The sequence below is a fragment of the Daktulosphaira vitifoliae genome, unplaced genomic scaffold (genome assembly GCF_025091365.1).
Source record: "Daktulosphaira vitifoliae isolate Bord-2020 unplaced genomic scaffold, ASM2509136v1 Scaffold_1, whole genome shotgun sequence".
In the NCBI taxonomy this organism is placed as follows: Eukaryota; Metazoa; Arthropoda; class Insecta; order Hemiptera; family Phylloxeridae; genus Daktulosphaira; species Daktulosphaira vitifoliae.
This window is the reverse complement of record NW_026099572.1, coordinates 81,530,197-81,550,782: the sequence shown is the minus strand read 5'-3', so window position 1 is coordinate 81,550,782 and position 20,586 is coordinate 81,530,197. Positions and strand designations below refer to the sequence as shown.

The 20,586-nt window shown below is 24.8% G+C and overlaps 1 protein-coding gene across 1 annotated transcript; it reads left to right on the top strand.

Annotated features, from left to right (window-relative positions):
• Nucleotides 1-211: 211 nt before the first annotated feature.
• LOC126895026 (uncharacterized) lies at nt 212-17,456 on the top strand. The gene is made up of 6 exons (XM_050666472.1): nt 212-391; nt 10,660-10,929; nt 11,607-11,700; nt 15,832-15,849; nt 15,974-16,144; nt 17,168-17,456. The coding sequence occupies exons 1-6, from the start codon at nt 272-274 to the stop codon at nt 17,380-17,382; spliced, it is 888 nt and encodes a 295-aa protein (XP_050522429.1). The 5' UTR covers nt 212-271; the 3' UTR covers nt 17,383-17,456.
• The last annotated feature ends 3,130 nt before the right edge of the window (nt 17,457-20,586 follow it).

Below are 20,586 nucleotides of genomic sequence, written 5' to 3'. Positions count from 1 at the left end.
TGGTTGAATTTTAAATTAATTTCTTTTATAAAAATATATGTAAATATGCCAATTAAATTTGATTAATACAAGTATAAATTAAAATACGTACGATTGAAACATTTATTTTGTTTTACCATATTTTAAATTATTAAAAATAGACTATAAAATTGAGCTATATAAACAAAATTAATTTTATAATAAAAATTCTACTTCACTTTTTTCAATACTATTGAAATTATATTGCCATACTGTATTTTCATTACTGTTGCAATAGTAATCATCTTTAAAAATGAGTTTCTATTTAAGTTTCGAAATATTACTTTGTTTTATGAATATAATTACTATACCTACGTTTTCAGTTGAACCAACTTCCTTAAATGAAGAAAACACTGTTGTTGGAGTACAACAAGTAATTATAATTATTGTTATTTTATACACTTATTACTATTAGCGATTTGAATTAGTTGGGTAAAAAAAGATGAATGCCCATAGTGATCATCGATAATCTGTTTATAAAATATAATATACTTGGAACAATTATTTACTAAAACCTTTAATATTATTCAAATTTAATATCCAACTATCACATATTAGCACTTTTGTAATTTTTGTACATTATTATCTGCAAAACATTGAATTTGTGGAATAACACAAAGTTTAACCATAGTTATATAATAACCATTAGCTGTATATTTGAATCTTTATTAATAGATAGTAAACTATTTGAAGTAAAAAACAAATTAGTGAATATGTGTTAAAAAATTCTTAGAACGTATTTTTTCTCTTATTTAATTGAAATCTTTTCACGTCCTCGTTATAAATATAGTTTGCATATAATAAATTTATGTAAAATTTGTTACATACATATTATTTAACGTAAAGGGCCTTAAATATGCCTCGTATGTGTCGTACAACCGGAGTCGGTGGAGTTTATCCTCGACGTCATAACTTAGTCAACGTAAAAATGTTTCAATTTAGTATTGTAAAAGGAAGCTGTACGTTGTACTTGCACGACCTAATATAAATTGTATGCGGTGATAATGAGTCAAACTACTATTTATTCAATAAGTAGAGCAATAACTGAAAATATGACGTGTTTCGGGCGCTTATGTATCACGTGGCGTCTGCGACTGTCAACCTATTAGCGCCGAAAATTTGAAAAATCTCCTCAATTTTAGAAATTAAAAAAATATCTCAAAATTACGCTACAGTAAACAATTACATTTTCAAAAAAAAAATTTCTGCATTTTACACCATAAAAATTGTGTAACCATAATTGTTCATATAAAATTGTACAACGAGGGTCACTAATCTGTTTGGTAAGACATGAAATCAGATCAGAATAGGATATCAAAAGAAATTAGAACTTTAAACAATGAAATAATTTAATTGTTTTTTGCGTGAATAAAAATACATTTAAAAGTTGTCAGAACGTTTTATTAATGATTATTATACTACAAAAAAAATTATTAAGTCAAATCAAATATACAGAATGATCGATTGTGGCAAGACACTCATGATCTCTGAAATTATTGAATATTTTCAATCTTCGTAAAAATTTATATTGTTTGATAGAAAATCCTCTTTTTTAACATGTAATTAAATTTTTTTTTTCATGCTTGTGACAGATATTATAACAATATTTGTAAATATAAACTTGTTTATATGACATCGCGAAAAAATGAAAATTTATATATGCTAAACGGCAAATTAACAAAACAAAATTTGTGAAAAATTTTCTTAAATTTGAATAAACAATAATAGAAGAATTGTTCGTTCTTTAAAAAAAAATCCAGAACAGTGGGGTCATGACACAGTGAGAACGTGGCATAGTTGGATTCAGTATAGATGATATCTGACAGTGATTAAAATCACTATCGTAAAAAACGCTTCGATGCAAATCTGTAGATAGTGTTTAATTTTAAAAATTAGTGGATTATTCCAAAAACTACATGATCTACTATTTCCTTATTTATATTTTGATTAAGTTTAATTATTTATAAGTACAATATATGAATATACAGGGGGTGGACAAAATAATATGAACATCATGCAATATAGTTACATATTGTTGCAAGTTGGCTACACTGTATAATTTTTGGATAACATGGCGTAAAATTAGTAATTATTACAATATAGTAGTTATTTATAACATATTAGTGTAAAACACAGGTTATACTACGAACGTTAAAATAAACTTAAAATAAAATGCGTGACCTCTCGGACTTCCAAAGAGGGCAAATAGTGGGTGCTCGATTAGCGGGAGCGTCTGTAACGGAGACATCTAAACTGTTGAACGTGTCAAGAGGGACAGAGTCCACAGTAATGACAGCATACACGAAATACGGAAAAACATCATCAGCGAAAAGTAATAGTGGGCGAAATCCAAAGTTGACTGACAGGGACCGACGAACATTAAAACGGATTGTGACAAGACAACATAAAACTACCGTGGCTAAAGTTACAGCAGAACTTAACGCACATTTGGGTAATACTGAATCTATTCTGCGAAGGATTGAAGCGGTTTTAAAAGCAAATGGAGGCCCAACATCTTATTAATAAATAAATGTCAGGTGTTCATATTATTTTGTCCACCCCCTGTATATATATATTTATAATATATAAATATATAAAGGAAAATGGTCCGATTTAAAAAAAAAGTATGTCGAATGAAAGATGTATATATATATATATTATTTCTCTTAAAAAAATTATAATGATCCATACATTTTTCAAAGAGTTATAGCGTTATAAAGTAAAGAATATAAAAATGAATTTTTTTACAAAAATCGTATTTTAGGTTTAATGCATAGCTGAGAAGGTATTAATTTTACTATATGTTTTTTTTTTTTTTTTTTTTTTTTNTTTAGGTTTAATGCATAGCTGAGAAGGTATTAATTTTACTATATGTTTTTTTTTTTTTTTTATTTATTTATTTTTTTTTTTGTGTCTGTTACCACTTTTTCTCAGCTCTCACCGAACCGATTTCTTTCAACGATACGTCAAAAGATCACAAATCGTATCTAGTCGAAGACATTACCCTCAAAAATTGAAAAAAATTTCCTCGTTCCCCGTAAATGGAGGAAATCTCCAAAAAAATTACAAAATTAAAAATCGCTTATTTTCGAAATTTTTTCAATTCTTTTTACTTAAAACTGCCATAACTTTTTCAAAAATGAACAAATCAATATCATTTTTTTTATATAGATGCATATTGTTTTTGCCTTCCATTTTATGTATTTTTTTAATATAAATTTGACCCTTTACCTGACCACAGGAAGGGATTCAAAATGACAACTTAATCACTGTCAGATAGCATCTGACAGTGATTTCCATCCTACAGTGCTGGGTTTTTTTTTTTTATTAACTTTGTTGACTGTTTTCACCATGAAAACAAAATAAAGTCCGAAATTTTTTTTTCCATAATAAAGTATATTACATTAGCTTTAATTTAAGATATATATAAAAGTGTCAATTTTTCCGGAACACTTTCAAAAGTTAAGTTGAAAAAGTAAATTTTTTGTGAAAAAGTTATCATTTTAAATCCCTTCCTGTGGTCAGGTAAAAGGTCAAATTTATATAAAAAAATAAAATGATATTGATTTGTGTCATTTTTGTAAAAGTTATGGCAGTTTTAAGTAAAAAAAATTGAAAAAATTTCGAAAATTAGCGATTTTTAAATTTGTAATTTTTTTGGAGATTTCCCCTTTTACGAGGAAAATTTTTTCAATTTTTGAGGGTAATGTCTTCGACTAGATACGATTTGTGATTTTTTGACGTATTGTTGAAAGAAATTGGTTTGGTGAGAGCTGAGAAAAAGTGGTAACAGACACAAAAAAAAAAAAACACTTCATAGTAAAATTAATACCTTCTCAGCTTCGCATTGAAGCTAAAAATATATAAGAATAAAAGCGTTTGAATTTTTTTTTTTATCATATCATTAAAGTCAAAATATGTATTCCCATTAAAGAAAATTAAAGTTTAGATTTTAAAGTCTGAAAGGGAAATAAATGTATTTAACTACATATTGCTTTATCAGTCTTTTTAATCATTCTATATTTTCCTCCATGAAAATTTAAAACTTTCAATAGTTTCCGAGAATATTAGTGTGTTATCCTGAATTTATAAAAAAAAATGATAAATAAAATTACCATGTACATATATACAGTAAAATAACTGAACTATTTCTACCCAATTATAGTATATTTATATACTATAATTTATAATATAATTCTTAGCCATTCAAGACTTTAAAATTAATTATGAATTGTATATCAGACCAGTTTATTAGAGGCTACAGAACACAGCGTGGAATACTAATTAAAATCGACCCAAATTTAAATGTTATAAAAAAATGGCATAAAATACCTTTTTAACATTCGGAGCATATTTCCTTTTATAAGCGGTGTGATGTAAATACCTTAGTGTTTCCATGTTAACAAGTAACTTGTTTGGCAACCGGTTGTTCAATCAAACGATTTCAGAAAAATTATGGGCACTATGAAATTAACTTAAATAAAAGGGCCAATTAAAATGTCGAACCACTACCACAGACTATATGAAAACAAATAGTTCATTTGGCCGAGAACCCTAGAAAAAAATTTTTATCTCTCTGATTGGATAGCAGACAAAGCAGTAAAGACTGTTGTACTACTTCACATTATTGTGCAAATATTTTACAATTATATTGTGCAATTCCTCTATTAGTTACAAAAATTATCAATGATATCGGAATTTGAAACACTGCATTTTAATTACTTGAACGATAATCAAACATAACTGTTTGAATACTTATTTTTTTTTGATAAAATTTTGTCCTAATAAAAATTTCATTTTAAATATTATTTGACATCATGAATATTGTGTTTAATATGTATGAAGTTGAAGTTTTGTGTAATGTTTATTATTTTTTCATTAGTTTTTTGTGAACGTTTAGTTAGTTTTATTTATAATATATAAAGCTGTAAAACTTTTGGTAAGTACATTTGGTTGTCATTATGATATACATTCTAAATTAAATTTTAACTTTTTGGGATGTACTTGCTGTTATTTATTTATCAATTAAGTCAAATACGCATTATTTATTCGTTATCTATATGAAATTGTAAAAGTTCAAATATGGTATTGTATATTAATTTGAACAACAAATTTTATTTATTTAAATTAATATTTTATTGAATAAAAAAATATATTAGTAATAAATTCATGATTAATAAAAAATTAAAAATATATATAGGTAAAATAAAATACAACAATACAAAATACAAAATGTTTGCAATACTGGTATGACACAGTATCACTGAATTTTCCAATAAAATAGTCCTCATAGTAAAGAAACCATTCCATACACCTAGAAAAATAATTTAATTTTAAATTTAATAATAAAAAAAATTTAAAGTTAATTATAAATTAAAATAATGTATGTATTAATGAAAAAACTTAATTTATAAATGCTGGAGAATTGCTAATTTTTTATTTTTAAGTTTTTTTTCGGATACTGAGTTTCTTTTTAGAAATTTTACTGTAGAATAAATCCTGAAACTAATAAAAATTTGTATAAGATAACCACTGTCAAAATTATTATATCGTTATTCATAGATAATATTTAGCATTTGTAATTTAAGTTTATCACCAACTCCTTTTTCAATAGATAATATAGGAAAATTTTCTATAAAAATGGTTTCTAATTTATACAAGTAATTATAGAAATCTTCATAATGATTTTCCTTAGCGTTAAAATAACATAATAAAAATGAATTATCTAATTTATCTTGACTTTTTAGCATATTCTATACATATTTCACAAAAATGTTGAATTAAACATTTTTTCGTTATATAACCGCAAACATAAATGAATGAATTTTGATTTGGAATTTCTAAATCTCTATAATCAATTGGTCCAATGAAAAAGGCTATTGATTTCTTGAATTGAAAAAGAGAATTATTTGAAAAATTTTTGTTAATATCTGAACCTGGGATTGATTTGGAATTTGAGCCAAATCATCTAAATTATAAATACAATTAGCATTTTCTGAATGTTGAAAGTAATTAAGTAAAAATATTTTTTTAAAGGCATATAAAAACTGATAAGGTGTTGGATTCATATTGTTTCCATTTTGCTGTCGAAAAGTACAAAAAAGGTTTTCAAGGCAATCTTGGTTTATACTTCCAGTATAAAGCACATAAGTTTCTTGTTGAACTGTTGATTTTGACAATTTCAAATCCTTCCATAGTAAGACCAAGCCAGACTGACCAACCTTTTATAAATTTCATACCATATATAACATCATTACCACTTTTATTATCAATTACTTTTAAATTAGAAAAAAATTAAACATAAATTTTAGATGATTATCTTGTTTAAAAGTTAATTTAAATGGTCGATTGAAATTTTTTGAAGCCCGGTTGTTTAGAAGAATTAAAAATATCAAAAAGTTTATCCATAATACTAATAAAATCTATTGAATATTTTGAAGAAAAATGTAATTTATTGGTGGCTTGATACGTTTTCATTCCAACTGCAATACTCTGATAGGGAAGTCGAAGGTCCAGAAGTTGATCAACGTTTTCCTGATTCCTTTGAAAAATAATGTAATAATTAAGATAATATTAATTATGTAATAATTAAAGATGTAATAAAGTAATCTAAATTTAAATAAAAAATTGTTATGAGTAATACTGAAACTATTAATAGTATTATATTTTTTATAAAATTTTAATTATTTTAGATATAATAAATAATTAGATTTTTTACAATTTTTATTTTTTAGTTATTATTATTATTGTTATGATAAGTCATTTGTTGAAAGGAACCCATGGATTATTTTCAGTGAATCAAGTTTATTTTTTAACAATTATTTTTTAAATTATAAACATAAAATAAAAAAATATTTCCATTTTCCTTTATTTTCTGAAATTTAAAACCAAAAAAGAAAAAAATTTATTTTAAAAGAAAACTACTAATTAATTTTTGATAATTATACTACACTGAATAATTATTTTACAAATAATTAAAAATAAACACGAATTAAGATACTTGTGATCACACGAAAGAGCAAAACACAAGTGTCAACATATACAAACTAGATATTATTGAATACACTATGAATGGTATGCTCTAGAGGGTCGCAGGATTGTTGATTAACAATAGGGATGATTTGGAGTAACGGTTTCTACCTTGTGCACCTTAATAATCTAGTATACTTATGCAAGATGCTATTGTTCTAGGGTAATAGCACCCTGCATTTTAACTAATGCAGGACTAGAACAGGTTTATGGTTGGGATAGGTAAATAATGTGTTAAATAGAAGAAGGTTAGCATTCTATAAGCGAAATTAAATATTTGTAGCTTACTACATAATATATTAAATTATTATTTCATTTAAAATATCTTTTTTATTATTGTAAAATAACAAATGTAAACAAATTTTTAGGCTTTCTTCATTTGAATTACATAATGTGAGTTACTGTATACGCAAGTATAGAGTCTACAAAAATATCCTTAGGGGATGGGTACATAAGTAAATGTATTGGGGGTATCTAGACCCTCTACATTTTTCCGGCCAGATAGTACGTAATTAATTATAACATATAAAATTGATTCCAATTGCTACTTAAAATCATTTCTTCTCTTATAGAAATTTTACCTCAGAGCCTAATAAAATAGGAAGCCTGCATCTATAGCTCGCTTAATTTGTATTTGTGTACAGAAACAAAACCAATTGTAACTGCTTAAGTCAAATTTAAGTAGTTAATAATTTATATTATAAAAATTGAGAATTACTTAATTTGCATAACTAATTTAGGGATTTTTAATTATAATGGATAATAAATAAGGCTAAATGAGAGATTATGAGTTTAATACCTTAATTTTATGATGTATTAAAATAAGTTATATCAATAATCATGTTTTTTTATGGAATTTCATAATATTTATATTACAGCAGATTTAATAATAAAATAAATTAACAGAATTTTTGCGCTTATAAATGTGGTTGCAATGATTTTTCTGCTGCCAATCAAAACGCCATTTTGTTATCGGGTCAAGTAAACATCTGGTTTCATATAGTCTGGTTAAACAATCACATAACTGTAAGGTAATAAAATGGGTGATTTCGTATGACGATTATGATGCTCAAGTTTACTCTTTAATCTTTAGATAAAACTTTTTGCTTCCCTTAAACTTATTTCTGTTTTAATAGTATATTAAGTTTAAGTATATAAGTTTCAATTTTTTTAGTTAATGGTTATAGATATGTGTTCTGATCGTCAGATTTTTAGTAAAAATCCAATTTGTAAACATTTTTATTTTATTTTTCAAATAAAGTAACTTAAAAATTTTTTATTTAAGTTACATGATTTAGTCTTAATCTAGTGAAAATAAAGCTGTTTTTATACGATTGATTACGTTGACAACGTTTATAGGTATCATGTATCGTTTTAAATTAGGATTTTATTAAAACGTTTAAAAAAATATCAATATCATATTTCTATGTACGAGATGTTTTTGTTGTTTTATAGACACCGAAGAAAACATTATCATAATAAATATAATTTTTATCAAAAACATTATAATTTATTACTTATAGAAAATAAGGCATTGAAAGATTTTTTGTTTACAGAAAAAGCTAGTGATACACAATTTATAACAAACTGAATATTGTTTAAAATAAAAATCAAAAATTATTTTATTGATAAGCAAAATAAAAAAATAAAAATTGTTAATCATTACTTTTAACTTGTTTATAATTATTACTATAACTTTTAAAAATTTTATAACTCATTATCACCTCATAAATATATGAATATCTATTTATATATTTTTTAACTATATTGGTTTAATATGATTAATGATGTAAGCCTGAAAATTTAAAAATATATATGCAGTTTTTATATGAAACATTAAATATTGATTAGTTAATAGCTAATAATTAGCGTATACAAATATATTCAATATTAATTATTATTTTCAATAAAAAAAAATTTAATCAGTATCTAGTAATGTTAAAATTAACGTTCATTCGTTCAACATAATTAAAATATTTTCTAATTTCCTATAATTTAAGTATTGAAAGAATTAACTATATTTTAAAGTATAAGGCCGAATAAAGATGGATCAAGGAGTCTACTGACACAGGTATCAGATTAAATCAATATGAAAAAATATAAAAACTAAACCAATTATTGCACTTAATATTATTTATAAATCTCAGTCCAGAATGAATAGAGGATCTAAGAATATAAGAGTAATAGATGGTATAAAAGGCAACAAAAAAATATTGTAAAATAAGTAGATATTTGCGGAATAATCCTTCAACTTATAATTCAGTCCTTTTAAATATTATTTGAACTAAACTTATAAGGTGATAAGTGAGGAAGTAATGTTGAGAAGCTGAGATGGTATTAGTTTTGAAAGTGAATGAATAAAAATAAACATTTTTTAGGACTATCTTAGATATGTCCACTTTATTAAAATTTAATTTTTTTGAAAATTCTATTATTTTCCTATTGACAAAAGGAAAGGGTTTAAAGTAACAATTTTTTTAAGAAAAATAAATGTTTGGAAACTTTTTGGCAATACTGTGTCTATTAAGTATATATTGTCGTAAGTTGGTAGTACGCGACGTAGAAACAAAAAAGTACACAAATTAATTAATAATTTTAATGACAAGTTTGTCGTTTATAGCTCTTCTCAAGTCCTCACGTTGGTTACACTGGTCAGTCCCAATCCCTTCAATTATTGAAACACTAAAAGGTTAGGTTTTAGACCCGTCAGCACAGTCTAGCTCAAAAATAGTAGACCCAAGGGTGCTCTTCGTCAGTCACCAGTAACTTCTACGTTTTCACTATATCTACTAAAGGATGGTTAAACCCAAAAACTAGCCAGCACACGCACTAATTGTTAAGATCGACTAAAGGATCAGGAGTCCAATCTTGACTCTTGCCTCACATACACACAATTTCAATAACACGGTAGATACAATATATTCAGGTTTTGAACGGCTATCTTTTATTTACGGAACGTAATAAACAAAATCAAAATACAATGTAACACAATATAAATTAAGCCGTTCGAAATACAGTTTCACGCGCTAAAAATCAATCTCCATTATTTATTTTGTTTCCCTTTATATATTCTTGATCATTCTATTGTTAATTTGCTTATCATGGATTTTATCTTTATATGACATTATTATTTTACTTAAGAATTTAAAACTGCTTACTACTGTGTTAAAAATTTATACTATACTGATATAGAAGTTATTTAATAATTTTTCATATATTTACTACAATATTAAAATACAGCTTTGTTACATTTTACAATATAAGGATTTTCGCAGATTTTTATGTTAGTCTAATAAGCTTTTTAAAAGGAGGGGAATTATTTTTCCTTCAAAAAAAAAAAATGTTCAAGCTACTATTGCCTTATGATAAATAACATTTTCAATTTGTACTGAAATTATAATCATTTAACGAAAGTTGGAATAATCGAATTTTTTTTCAAATATTTTAATCACTGTTAGATTTATAATAGTGCCGTCTGTTGTAGGTTCCCACGTTGCCACATTCTGTCTTTATTGGGTTTTTATGATTAATTGATTTGAAATAGAAATTTAAAAATTAATACGTTGAGCAATTTTTAGCATTTCAATTAATTTTTTTATTTCCCGTTTTCAGATTATAAGATATATATCAAGTGTTCAGTTATTAGATAAAAAACAATTGATAGTTAATAGTAGATATTTAAATGTTCAATTTTACTACAATCCAATTGACGAAGAATGGAAAAGAGAAAAATGTATACGTTTGGGATTTACATTTAATGAACATAAGGAATTTAATTATAATGAAGTTTTATCGGACAACTTTAATTTATACAAAGTTTTGTCTGACTTAATATGTGGTGATGAAAAATTCAGTATAAAACTACAAAAAAAAATTTGTTTAGTAAGTTAAAACATTTTTAAAATACAATTATGCTGGACAAATATTTTAAGTCTTGGTTTTAAATACTGGATTTTAGTAACTTATACATTACCAAAGATGAAAAAAATATTATTTAAAAAAGTTTGGTTTTGTGGCTATAAAAATAAAATAATGGATTTTTACTATTTTTTGTATGTTTATTGATTAAAAAATATTATAGTTTTAAATAATGATAAGGTATATAACTATATTAAAATAAATATATTGTGTGAAAAAAATAAAATAATACATTATTATTAATAAAATAATATAGTGTCTATTATTAATGTTTGAAATTAGTTGCATTATTTCCCAAATAAAAAATTACGAAATTTCTTTTATTATATTGAATTTGATAACAAATTTTAAAATTCATTAATTCTAATCAATCATTAATTATTCTCTATATTACATATATATAGTCCAAGAGATTATGTAACATATCAATCAAAATCCTACGACAAGGTCATAAAATCCTATGTCTTTAGTGAATTTTTTAAAAAGCACAAACACCAATATTTTTCAAAAAATAATGGTAGTTTAAATCTTTTAGATGTTTCTAAAAACAAAATTATCATTAAAAAATAAGCTAAAAACATTTTTTTTTAACCTGTGTTATTATTAATATTTAAAATTGTTTTAATGTATGAATAAACTAGAGCATAAAATCAAATGATCACATTAAACAACTTTTTCTTGTGGAAGAATCTTTTGATGATTATTTAAAGGATTTTATAAAATTTATAGATCCAGGTATGTTTCTTTAGCGTTACAAATTAATTACTTTATTGTAAATTACTCAATTACACTAGTTTAGAACAACATTGATCTATAACATTTGATAGTCATTTTTTATGTAAAATCTTCCACTGAGTCCAAAAATGAAGTCCAAACTACAAAAAGTAGAACAGTTTTTGAGTTATTGCAAAATTAGTGTTTTTCGTATACCTCAAAAAAGTTTTTAATTTATTTTCTAAATATCTTTAATTGCGTTCAACCGATTTTCAATTTTTTTACATAAAATTAAACAATATTAAATTACCTTTAACTTTTGTCTTGAACAATTTCTAATTTGACTTTTTTCTCGTTTGCTATTTACGATTTTACCACTGATTTTTTATCATTTTTTTCAAAATATCAGAAAAAATTCAGAGTTTACGTAAAATACACCAATAAAATTAAATTTATCAACAATATATTTAACAGACATTATACTCTAATGTATAACAAATTAAATGATGTATTATTTTGTAAGATTGATAAAAAAATGAAGATGTTGTGCGCAATTGAAATAATAAAAAAAATTTTTCAAATATCAGAATTTTTATTATTTGGTACTTTAATTTTGTAAAATATGGAAAAAAATATTGCAAAATTACTCACAATATTACCTTTGAACAAAATTTCGATTTTTTAAATAACTTGAGGTTTTTTTCCTATAGTTTTATTGGGATATTTTTAAATTAAATTAGTTTTACAGTTTATCGGGATTACAGTAAATTTTCGATTATAAAAAAAAAAATGAAAATTCTCTGAAAATATTGAATAATTTGCTACAGAATTAAGAAAACTGAAACTGTTTTAGCATGGATTTAGAAAAATAACTTTTAATAAAGTAAATTTCATATGTTATTCAAAATATTAATAAATAATAAGTTTTTCTATTACTGATTGTTTTCAAAAAAAAAACAATCTTGTAAATTCGTATATAGCAAACGAGAAAAAAGTCAAATCAGAAATTGTTCAAGACAAAAGTTAAAGGTAATTTAATATTGTTTAATTTTATGTAAAAAAATTGAAAATCGGTTGAACGCAATTAAAGATATTTAGAAAATAAATTAAAAACTTTTTTGAGGTATACGAAAAACACTAATTTTGCAATAACTCAAAAACTGTTCTACTTTTTGTAGTTTGGACTTCATTTTTGGACTCAGCGGAAGATTTTACATAAAAAATGACTATTATATGTCATAGGTCAGAACATTTTTTTTTATTTGTAAACTAGTGTTATCTGTAAAATAAAAAAAATATTCAGATGTTAGCTTCGATGCGAAGCTGAGAAGGTATTAGTTTTACTATGATGTGTTTTTTTTTTTTTTGTGTCTGTTACCACTTTTTCTCAGCTCTCACCGAACGGATTTCTTTCAACGATACGTCAAAAGATCACAAATCGTATCTAGTCGAAGACATTACCCTTAAAAATTGAAAAAATTTCCCTCGTTCCCCGTAAATGGGGGAAACCTCCAAAAAAATTACAAATTTAAAAATCGCTAATTTTCGAAANAGGAAATCTCCAAAAAAATTACAAAATTAAAAATCGCTTATTTTCGAAATTTTTTCAATTCTTTTTACTTAAAACTGCCATAACTTTTTCAAAAATGACACAAATCAATATCATTTTATTTTTTTATATAAATTTGACTTTTTACCTGACCACAGGAAGGGATTTAAAATGACAACTTTTTCACAAAAAATTTACTTTTTCAACTTAACTTTAAGTGTTCCAGAAATACTAACACTTGTATATCTTAAATTAAAGCTAATGTAATATACTTTATTATGGAAAAAAAAAAATTCTGACTTTATTTGGTCTTTACGGTGAAAATGGCTACCAAATGCTATTATTGTGTGAAAATTCTCGATTTTATCTTTACATTTTTAACTTTATTATGCTATAACTTTTTGAAAAATGTATGGATCAATACAATTTTTTATGGGAAATAATATTTTTTAATAATCCCATTTTTATTCGATATATTTTATCTTAATCAGGATATTAATAAGGAAATAGCAGATCATGTAGCTTTTGGAATATTCTACTAATTTTTTTAAAATTAAACACTATTTAAAGATTTGCATCGAAGCTTTTTTTTTATAGTGATTTTAATCACTGTCAGATATTATTATACTTGATCCAACTATGTTACTTAGTAGAGTTATAATACAGTATATCAGTACAAATATATATATATATATAGAATTTAAAATTTTTGTAAAACGAAAAATTATTAAGTTTATAAAACTCTATAATAATATGAAGTTAAATAAATTTTTATTTTATCCCTTCAGCGATAAAAATGTTTATTTATAATTTTTTTTAATGGAAACTACTATTTTTGATTTGATAATATGATAAAAAAAAAAATTACAAACAATTTTGTTCTTATGATTACGTTTTATAATTGTTTAAAGATTTTGACTTCCAGAAAAAATATTGTCGTTTATTACGTTTCATAATATCGGTGGCAGTGCAGCCGGTAATTTTGTTAGATCCTTTAGTCTTGCAAAACGATAGACTTAGCTATTAATAATACACTGAAAACCCGGGTTGAATCTATTATTGTTATCAGTCATTTAGTGCGTGGTACATTTTTATAGCTAATTTACCTGTCATAACTTGATCAATAAAATTTGGTTTATGCAACAACAAATAAAAATAATGACTTCTGTATTAAATACAGTAAAATAAGAATATATAAATTTGGCCTAAAATAATTAACAAGCTGTAACGTACGAATGGTTAATCGGATAAAAAAATTATAAGAACAAAATTGTTTGTAATTTTTTTTCTATCATATTATAAAGTTAAAAATAAGGATTCCCATTTAAGAAAATTATAAATAAAGGTTTTTATCCTTGAAAAGACGAAAAAAATAATGGTTTGACTATACATGATTGTAAAGTTTTTTGAACTTGATATTTTTTCTCTATAATAAAATTTAAAATTCTCAATATTTTCTGAGAAAATGAGTGTCTTACCAGATTTTGATCACCTGTATTTCTATTATTGATGTTATTTCGATAAAGCAATGGGTGTTCCTACACAATTCGCATGCACTTATTATTTTTATTTTTAGATTTTTAGATTCTAAGTTTAAATTAAAGGTAAAGGTAATTTAATCAGTAAGCCAGTAGCTGAGGAGGGATCCGCTACTGCCCCCCATTCTATATTTTATGTTTCTTATACAAAAAATGGAAAGGGTAGGTTTTATTGTTAAGATATTAAGATATTTTGATAAATATGTTTGCTAGTTAGGCATACAGTATACCAGTTTATATTATTGATAAATAGAAAATTAAATACAGAAAAACAATTCTAATTATTTTATTTTTATTTTGTGAATAATGATAATATAAATCCCGTGTAGAGATTATGATTTTTTACACTTATTACAGCATTGTCAGATAAAACTTTAACTTACTTTAACACGATCTCAATAAAATTAACATTATTATGTAATTAAAATTTACCATTCCACACAAAATTAAATTAGATCTCTTTGCATTATTGAATGAAAAATTCAATTATTGTTTTCGTCGACGCCGAGCGATAACGAATTAATGATATCGTCAAAATCGGTTTTCCAAGTCAAAAACACCGATAGTCGCACGTATACAACGGACTTCGCTAGTTGCTCCAGAAAACAGCATAAATAATTTTAAAAATATCAAAAAATATGTGTCGGAAGAGCAAAAATTCTGAAGGACTGAATGATAGTAAAAGATGATCAATATGTCAAATTAGATATGAAAAATTATCTACATATTTACATAGGCGATTTTATACAGTTTAAAAAAACGTAAACTATAACTTTTAAACAAAAACGCCTATGTACAAATGTAAATAATCTTGTTTTGATTTATTTGACATAATGAGTATCTCTTTGCGACCAAAAATTTCTTTAGAATCGTTGCTCTCCCAAGACATGTTTTGATGCGAAAAAAAGTACTTAAACACCCTCCTGAGAAGGAATTATTGAATTATCAGGCTCCATTTGCCTTAGGTATAATTCGAAATTTCTAAATACATTAACATTATAATTAATTGATAAATTAATTTTAAGAAAATAACAAAACTGCTGATACATTTTTAAATTATTTTAGTTTTACCATATAATGAAGGTAAGTTTAAAAAATATTTTATTTCCAATTATTATAATAAGTATCACTTTTAAAAAATAATTTTGTTATTTAAATTTTTAATTTAACTTTTGTTAAATATGGTATTTCTTATGTTAAAAATTAGATGGAGCTGAAGAATGTCCAATTTGCTTTACAGAATCTGATATCCCTGTAGTTTTGAATAGTTGTCGCCACTCTTTCTGTTATCACTGTATTGAAAACCTTTTACTAAAAGACACAAATATATGTCCACTTTGTAGAGCAGATTTTAGTTTTTACTTGGACAAAGACGAAGGTATTACACTAAATAATTTTGAAAATACTTTTTTAATTGTGTTTAAATAAGAAAGTTATTGACGATTAGCAAGGTCACATCTACGGGTGATTGGGGGACTGGGTGTATGTGCCTGGACGGCAGATTTTAAGGGATGACTTGAATTATGGAGCAAATTTACTAGGGTTGGCGTGATGTCCATTGTCTGTTCAAAATTTGGTCAATTGACCAAAGAGATTTAGACTGGTTATAATTTGGTAAAAATAAAAAAAAATAAAAATCTTTATTTATATTTTATATTTTTACCATATTTTCTTAATTAGTTTCGATTTCATAAGATGAAAAAATTTGTATTCGTTTGACATTTTTTAAAATCAAATACATTATGTAATATTATGAACTTAGAATAAAGTAATTATTTTATAATGTTCATGATGAATACAAAGTGTTTAACTATTACTCACCATATCTTAAAATTATAAAACATTTTATAATTTTTTCTTTTAATAAGTTAATAGTAACCTATGTTCCATAGTTTTCAAAATATAAAAAATGTGCGTATCGTCCCTCTTCCTCCATTAAAATAGCATCAACTTAAGACATTAAAAGGAAACATTTATGCTTAATTAGTGCGGCACAAAAAAGCAAATCCTACTGTTGTCATAGTATAAAAGTGTTAATATGTTTAAAAATACGGGTTCAAAAATTGTTATTGACCAGTAATCTTATCATTTTCTTATTTTAACCTAATTAAATATATATATTTCCATTTAAAAAACTCAAGTTGATATTATTTTTAATAATAGGGAGAGATAGAGGAGGGATAAGGACAATTTTATTATTGAATATTAGAGAATATAAGAACAATTTACTTATTAAAAAAAAATTATCTATATATTAGATCTGTTTTATACTTTAAAAAATTCAATGAGACATAGCCTTTTTCCAAATCTAAGAAACTAACTGTTGTTTAAACATGTTATTTTATTACATGAAAAATTTTAATAAAATTTGATAAGGACTAAGCTCTTATTTATTTTTTAGGAAATGTAATTTCTGCATGTGGTTATATGGACTTGTTAGCTGCAGCACATTACCTGGATGTGTGTATTTTTGTACATTATAGTTTAAATGTTTGGTTGTATTTTGACAAAGACTATACATTAGATATGAAAGAGAAAAAGTGTATTTATTTATATGTATATAATAATACTTATGGAATTATTACTAGCCCAGAAATGCTATTTTATTTACCATGAACAAGAATTTGCTACAATTTAAAGAATGTTTAAGGAAGAAAAATAGTATGACATAACCATTTTTCTTCTATACTTATTTTAAATCATGAAAATAAAAAAAAAAGCATCACAGTTAAATATATATATATATTGTTTGATTGATATATTGTTAACCACTAGATTTCTTTAAAAAAAAAAAAATTTCTATCTTTTTTAAGGTCTTTATTTCTTATTTACAATTCATTAAATATTTTTCAGTCCATCATATGTAAAGGTAGCTTCTTAATTTTTTGAAATGGTAACATACGTACATATATGTATGTATATTTCACATACATTCAAGCAATTTAATTCAATTGGTTGTTAATAAGATACTTAATTTATAAAAGACTCTAAATTAAACCATGTGTAGAAGTTAATATGTTATATTCAACTAAATTTGGCACTTTATTCATTGCAAGGTTCGTTCAAATTGAGTTCATTTATTTGTAAAATATTCTTCATGTATTCATACATTTTATGACAAACTAAAATTACCATCATGGTAAATTGTTAATTAAATTCACAATGAACTATATTCTTTACATGGTGACCCGGTTATTATAACTCACTCAATTACTCACAGGATAAAAATAATTTTGGAAACAATTTTTTTGGCTTTTTTAAGTTACATATTATTATTGATTTATTATTTATTAAGTATTTCTGTAAGTTATTCTTGTGCTTTATTAGAGTGCTAACTTTATTTATTTTTATGATAACAACATACATATTTAACTAACCTGTAAAATAGAAAATTATCTAATTATGACAATGACTGGTCGATAACAACGATTGGACCAGTACTTGTTAAGTTATTAACATTTTTTTTCAAGTTGGTAAGAGAAGTGCTGATTAAATATTTTTTATGAGAAATAATTATATTTGTGTCTCTCCCTCAGTCTATATTCTTAAATACAGAGTATTTAAAAAGTAAGGAAACAAGTGAATTCTTACAAACGATGAATAAAAACCCATTTCCTAAGGAAAAGGGTTCAGTAAGTAATTGCTTACTGAACACTATATACAGGGCCGTCCTAAGGCCGGGGCGAGCGGGGCCCACGCCCCGGTCCCCGTGCTTCGGACTCCTCGTTTGGGCCCCGCGCTAACGCACTTAAATAATCTTAAGTTTTCTTTGACTTAACTATTTACATATATTATAAATGTAGTTTGAATTTTTATTTGACAATATTACATTATTAAATAAATGAAATAGAATGTTATATTATTTTTGAAATAATACTTTATGTATGTTAACATTTGAAATGGTTGAGATTACGACTTACGTGAGTGTAATTTTTTGAGAGAGTTTTTTGGTAGGCCCCGCAAATATAGTTATGCCCCTGGCCCCGCAAAGTGTAGGGACGGCCCTGACTATATATCTAAAGTACTAGACCTAAAAATTGTTATCTAACAGAGNACTATATATCTAAAGTACTAGACCTAAAAATTGTTATCTAACAGAGACTTTCTTAATTAGGTAATTTCTTATTTCATAAGCTAGTTAAAACATGTAAAAAAAAAAAAAAATTTTTAATTTCTAAATTTTGTGATTTACTTACAAACAAGTACCTATTAAGTTACAAGTCTATTAATACATAGAGTGGGTATGGAACGCTGGCGAATTATACGTACACAAGTTCGAGATGAACCTCCTCGCGCTGTATACTTTCTCAATGTATTAAAATGCTTGTAACGTAATAGGTACTTGTTTTAAAATTGTTATCGACACCTCAAAATTGTTTGTAAGTAAATCACAAAATTTAGAAATTAAAAAAATTTTTTTTTTTTATTGGTTAAATCTTTGGAAAAAAAAATATATTATCGAAATTGTTTTGTAAGTATATGACTGTGTTATGATAAACGGATTACCCTAAATATGTTACTAACTTAATTTCTTGTGTTAATCATTATTTAAGAAATAATAGGATAAGAATAGTCATATGATGCATCATAGCTTCTGATTTTTTAACAATACTCAAAAAATTATTATTATGTAAACAAATTAAATTAGAATATCAATTGTTGTGTTATTAAATTAAGAACTAATTTTGTGTAAATTTCAAGAAAAATATTAAATTTAATCTATTAATTATCTTTAAATTTAATACATTAGGTATTTTTATTAGGTAGGACATTGAAATAACTTTTATTAAATGTCAAATTTAACTGAACAAACAGAAATCAATAGAGAATTTTGTCAACTCTAGCGATTTTTTGTCAATCTACTTACTTTTCACTTGAATCTTGTGTAACAACACACTATGGCGTTCCTTCCGTTGCTCTTTTTTACTAGAAACACTTGTGTCTGTTATGTGTCTCTCCATAAAACCTATAATTCTTTGAAGACCAATAAATATTTGATTGACTTATTAAAAATATATATTAGACCACTTACCCGTTGCAGTATCATTCTTTATACTTCTTGACAATTGTTTAGTTGTTGATGCCAAATAAAAACCTGTAGTCAAATATTATTTAATATGTTTGCTACAATAATTGTAAATTATAAATATAATAAATTACAAAATCATTTACCGTAAGACCAAAGTAAGAGCGCTATGATTAAATAACGCGAACAGAAAAGCTTTACCATGTCTTTGGACGTGATGAAGTCAAGTAACAGTAGTAAGCTATTGCAAATAATATTAACGGCTTTTTGAAAACCATATAGCCCAATTAAACATGCACTTATGGAATGTTAAACGTTCCATAATCACACGACAGTTTGTTTAATTTAATGTCTGGGAGTAACTACACAATTAAATACGGTCACGTTGTTCGTTCATTGCTCTTTGATACATCGCTTTGTTTTTATTTTGTTTTTAAATACGTGACCATTGGAATTTATTACACTATATGGCTGTCTTGTATAACAATTAAATTAAAACATCAACTAATATTTGGTGACTGTATAAGACGAAAAAAGAAGATACAAGTTTATTATTTTACTCAAACGTATTTTGCGTTAACGTAAAATCATTATACTATTTAAAAATTACTGGTAAGCTCACAACACAAAAAAGTAATGCAGAAGAATATACGTAAATTTTACTTGGGTATCAAACCGACGAACTGATATTTTAATGTATACTGAATTACTGGAATTGTCTGTAATAGCCTACTAATAATAATTTTCAATTGACTGAGGTAAACTAATCGAACACAACATTTTTAAGTGCAAAG

What these genes read in the sequence shown, in the direction of transcription:
- LOC126895026 (XM_050666472.1), top strand. Translation starts at nt 272, where the DNA reads ATGAGTTTCTATTTAAGTTTCGAAATATTACTTTGTTTTATGAATATA. An exon ending in TACAAAAAAAAATTTGTTTA is followed by an intron (nt 10,930 to 11,606) that starts GTAAGTTAAAAC and finishes TGAATAAACTAG; the next exon opens with AGCATAAAATCAAATGATCA. An exon ending in TTACTTGGACAAAGACGAAG is followed by an intron (nt 16,145 to 17,167) that starts GTATTACACTAA and finishes TTTATTTTTTAG; the next exon opens with GAAATGTAATTTCTGCATGT.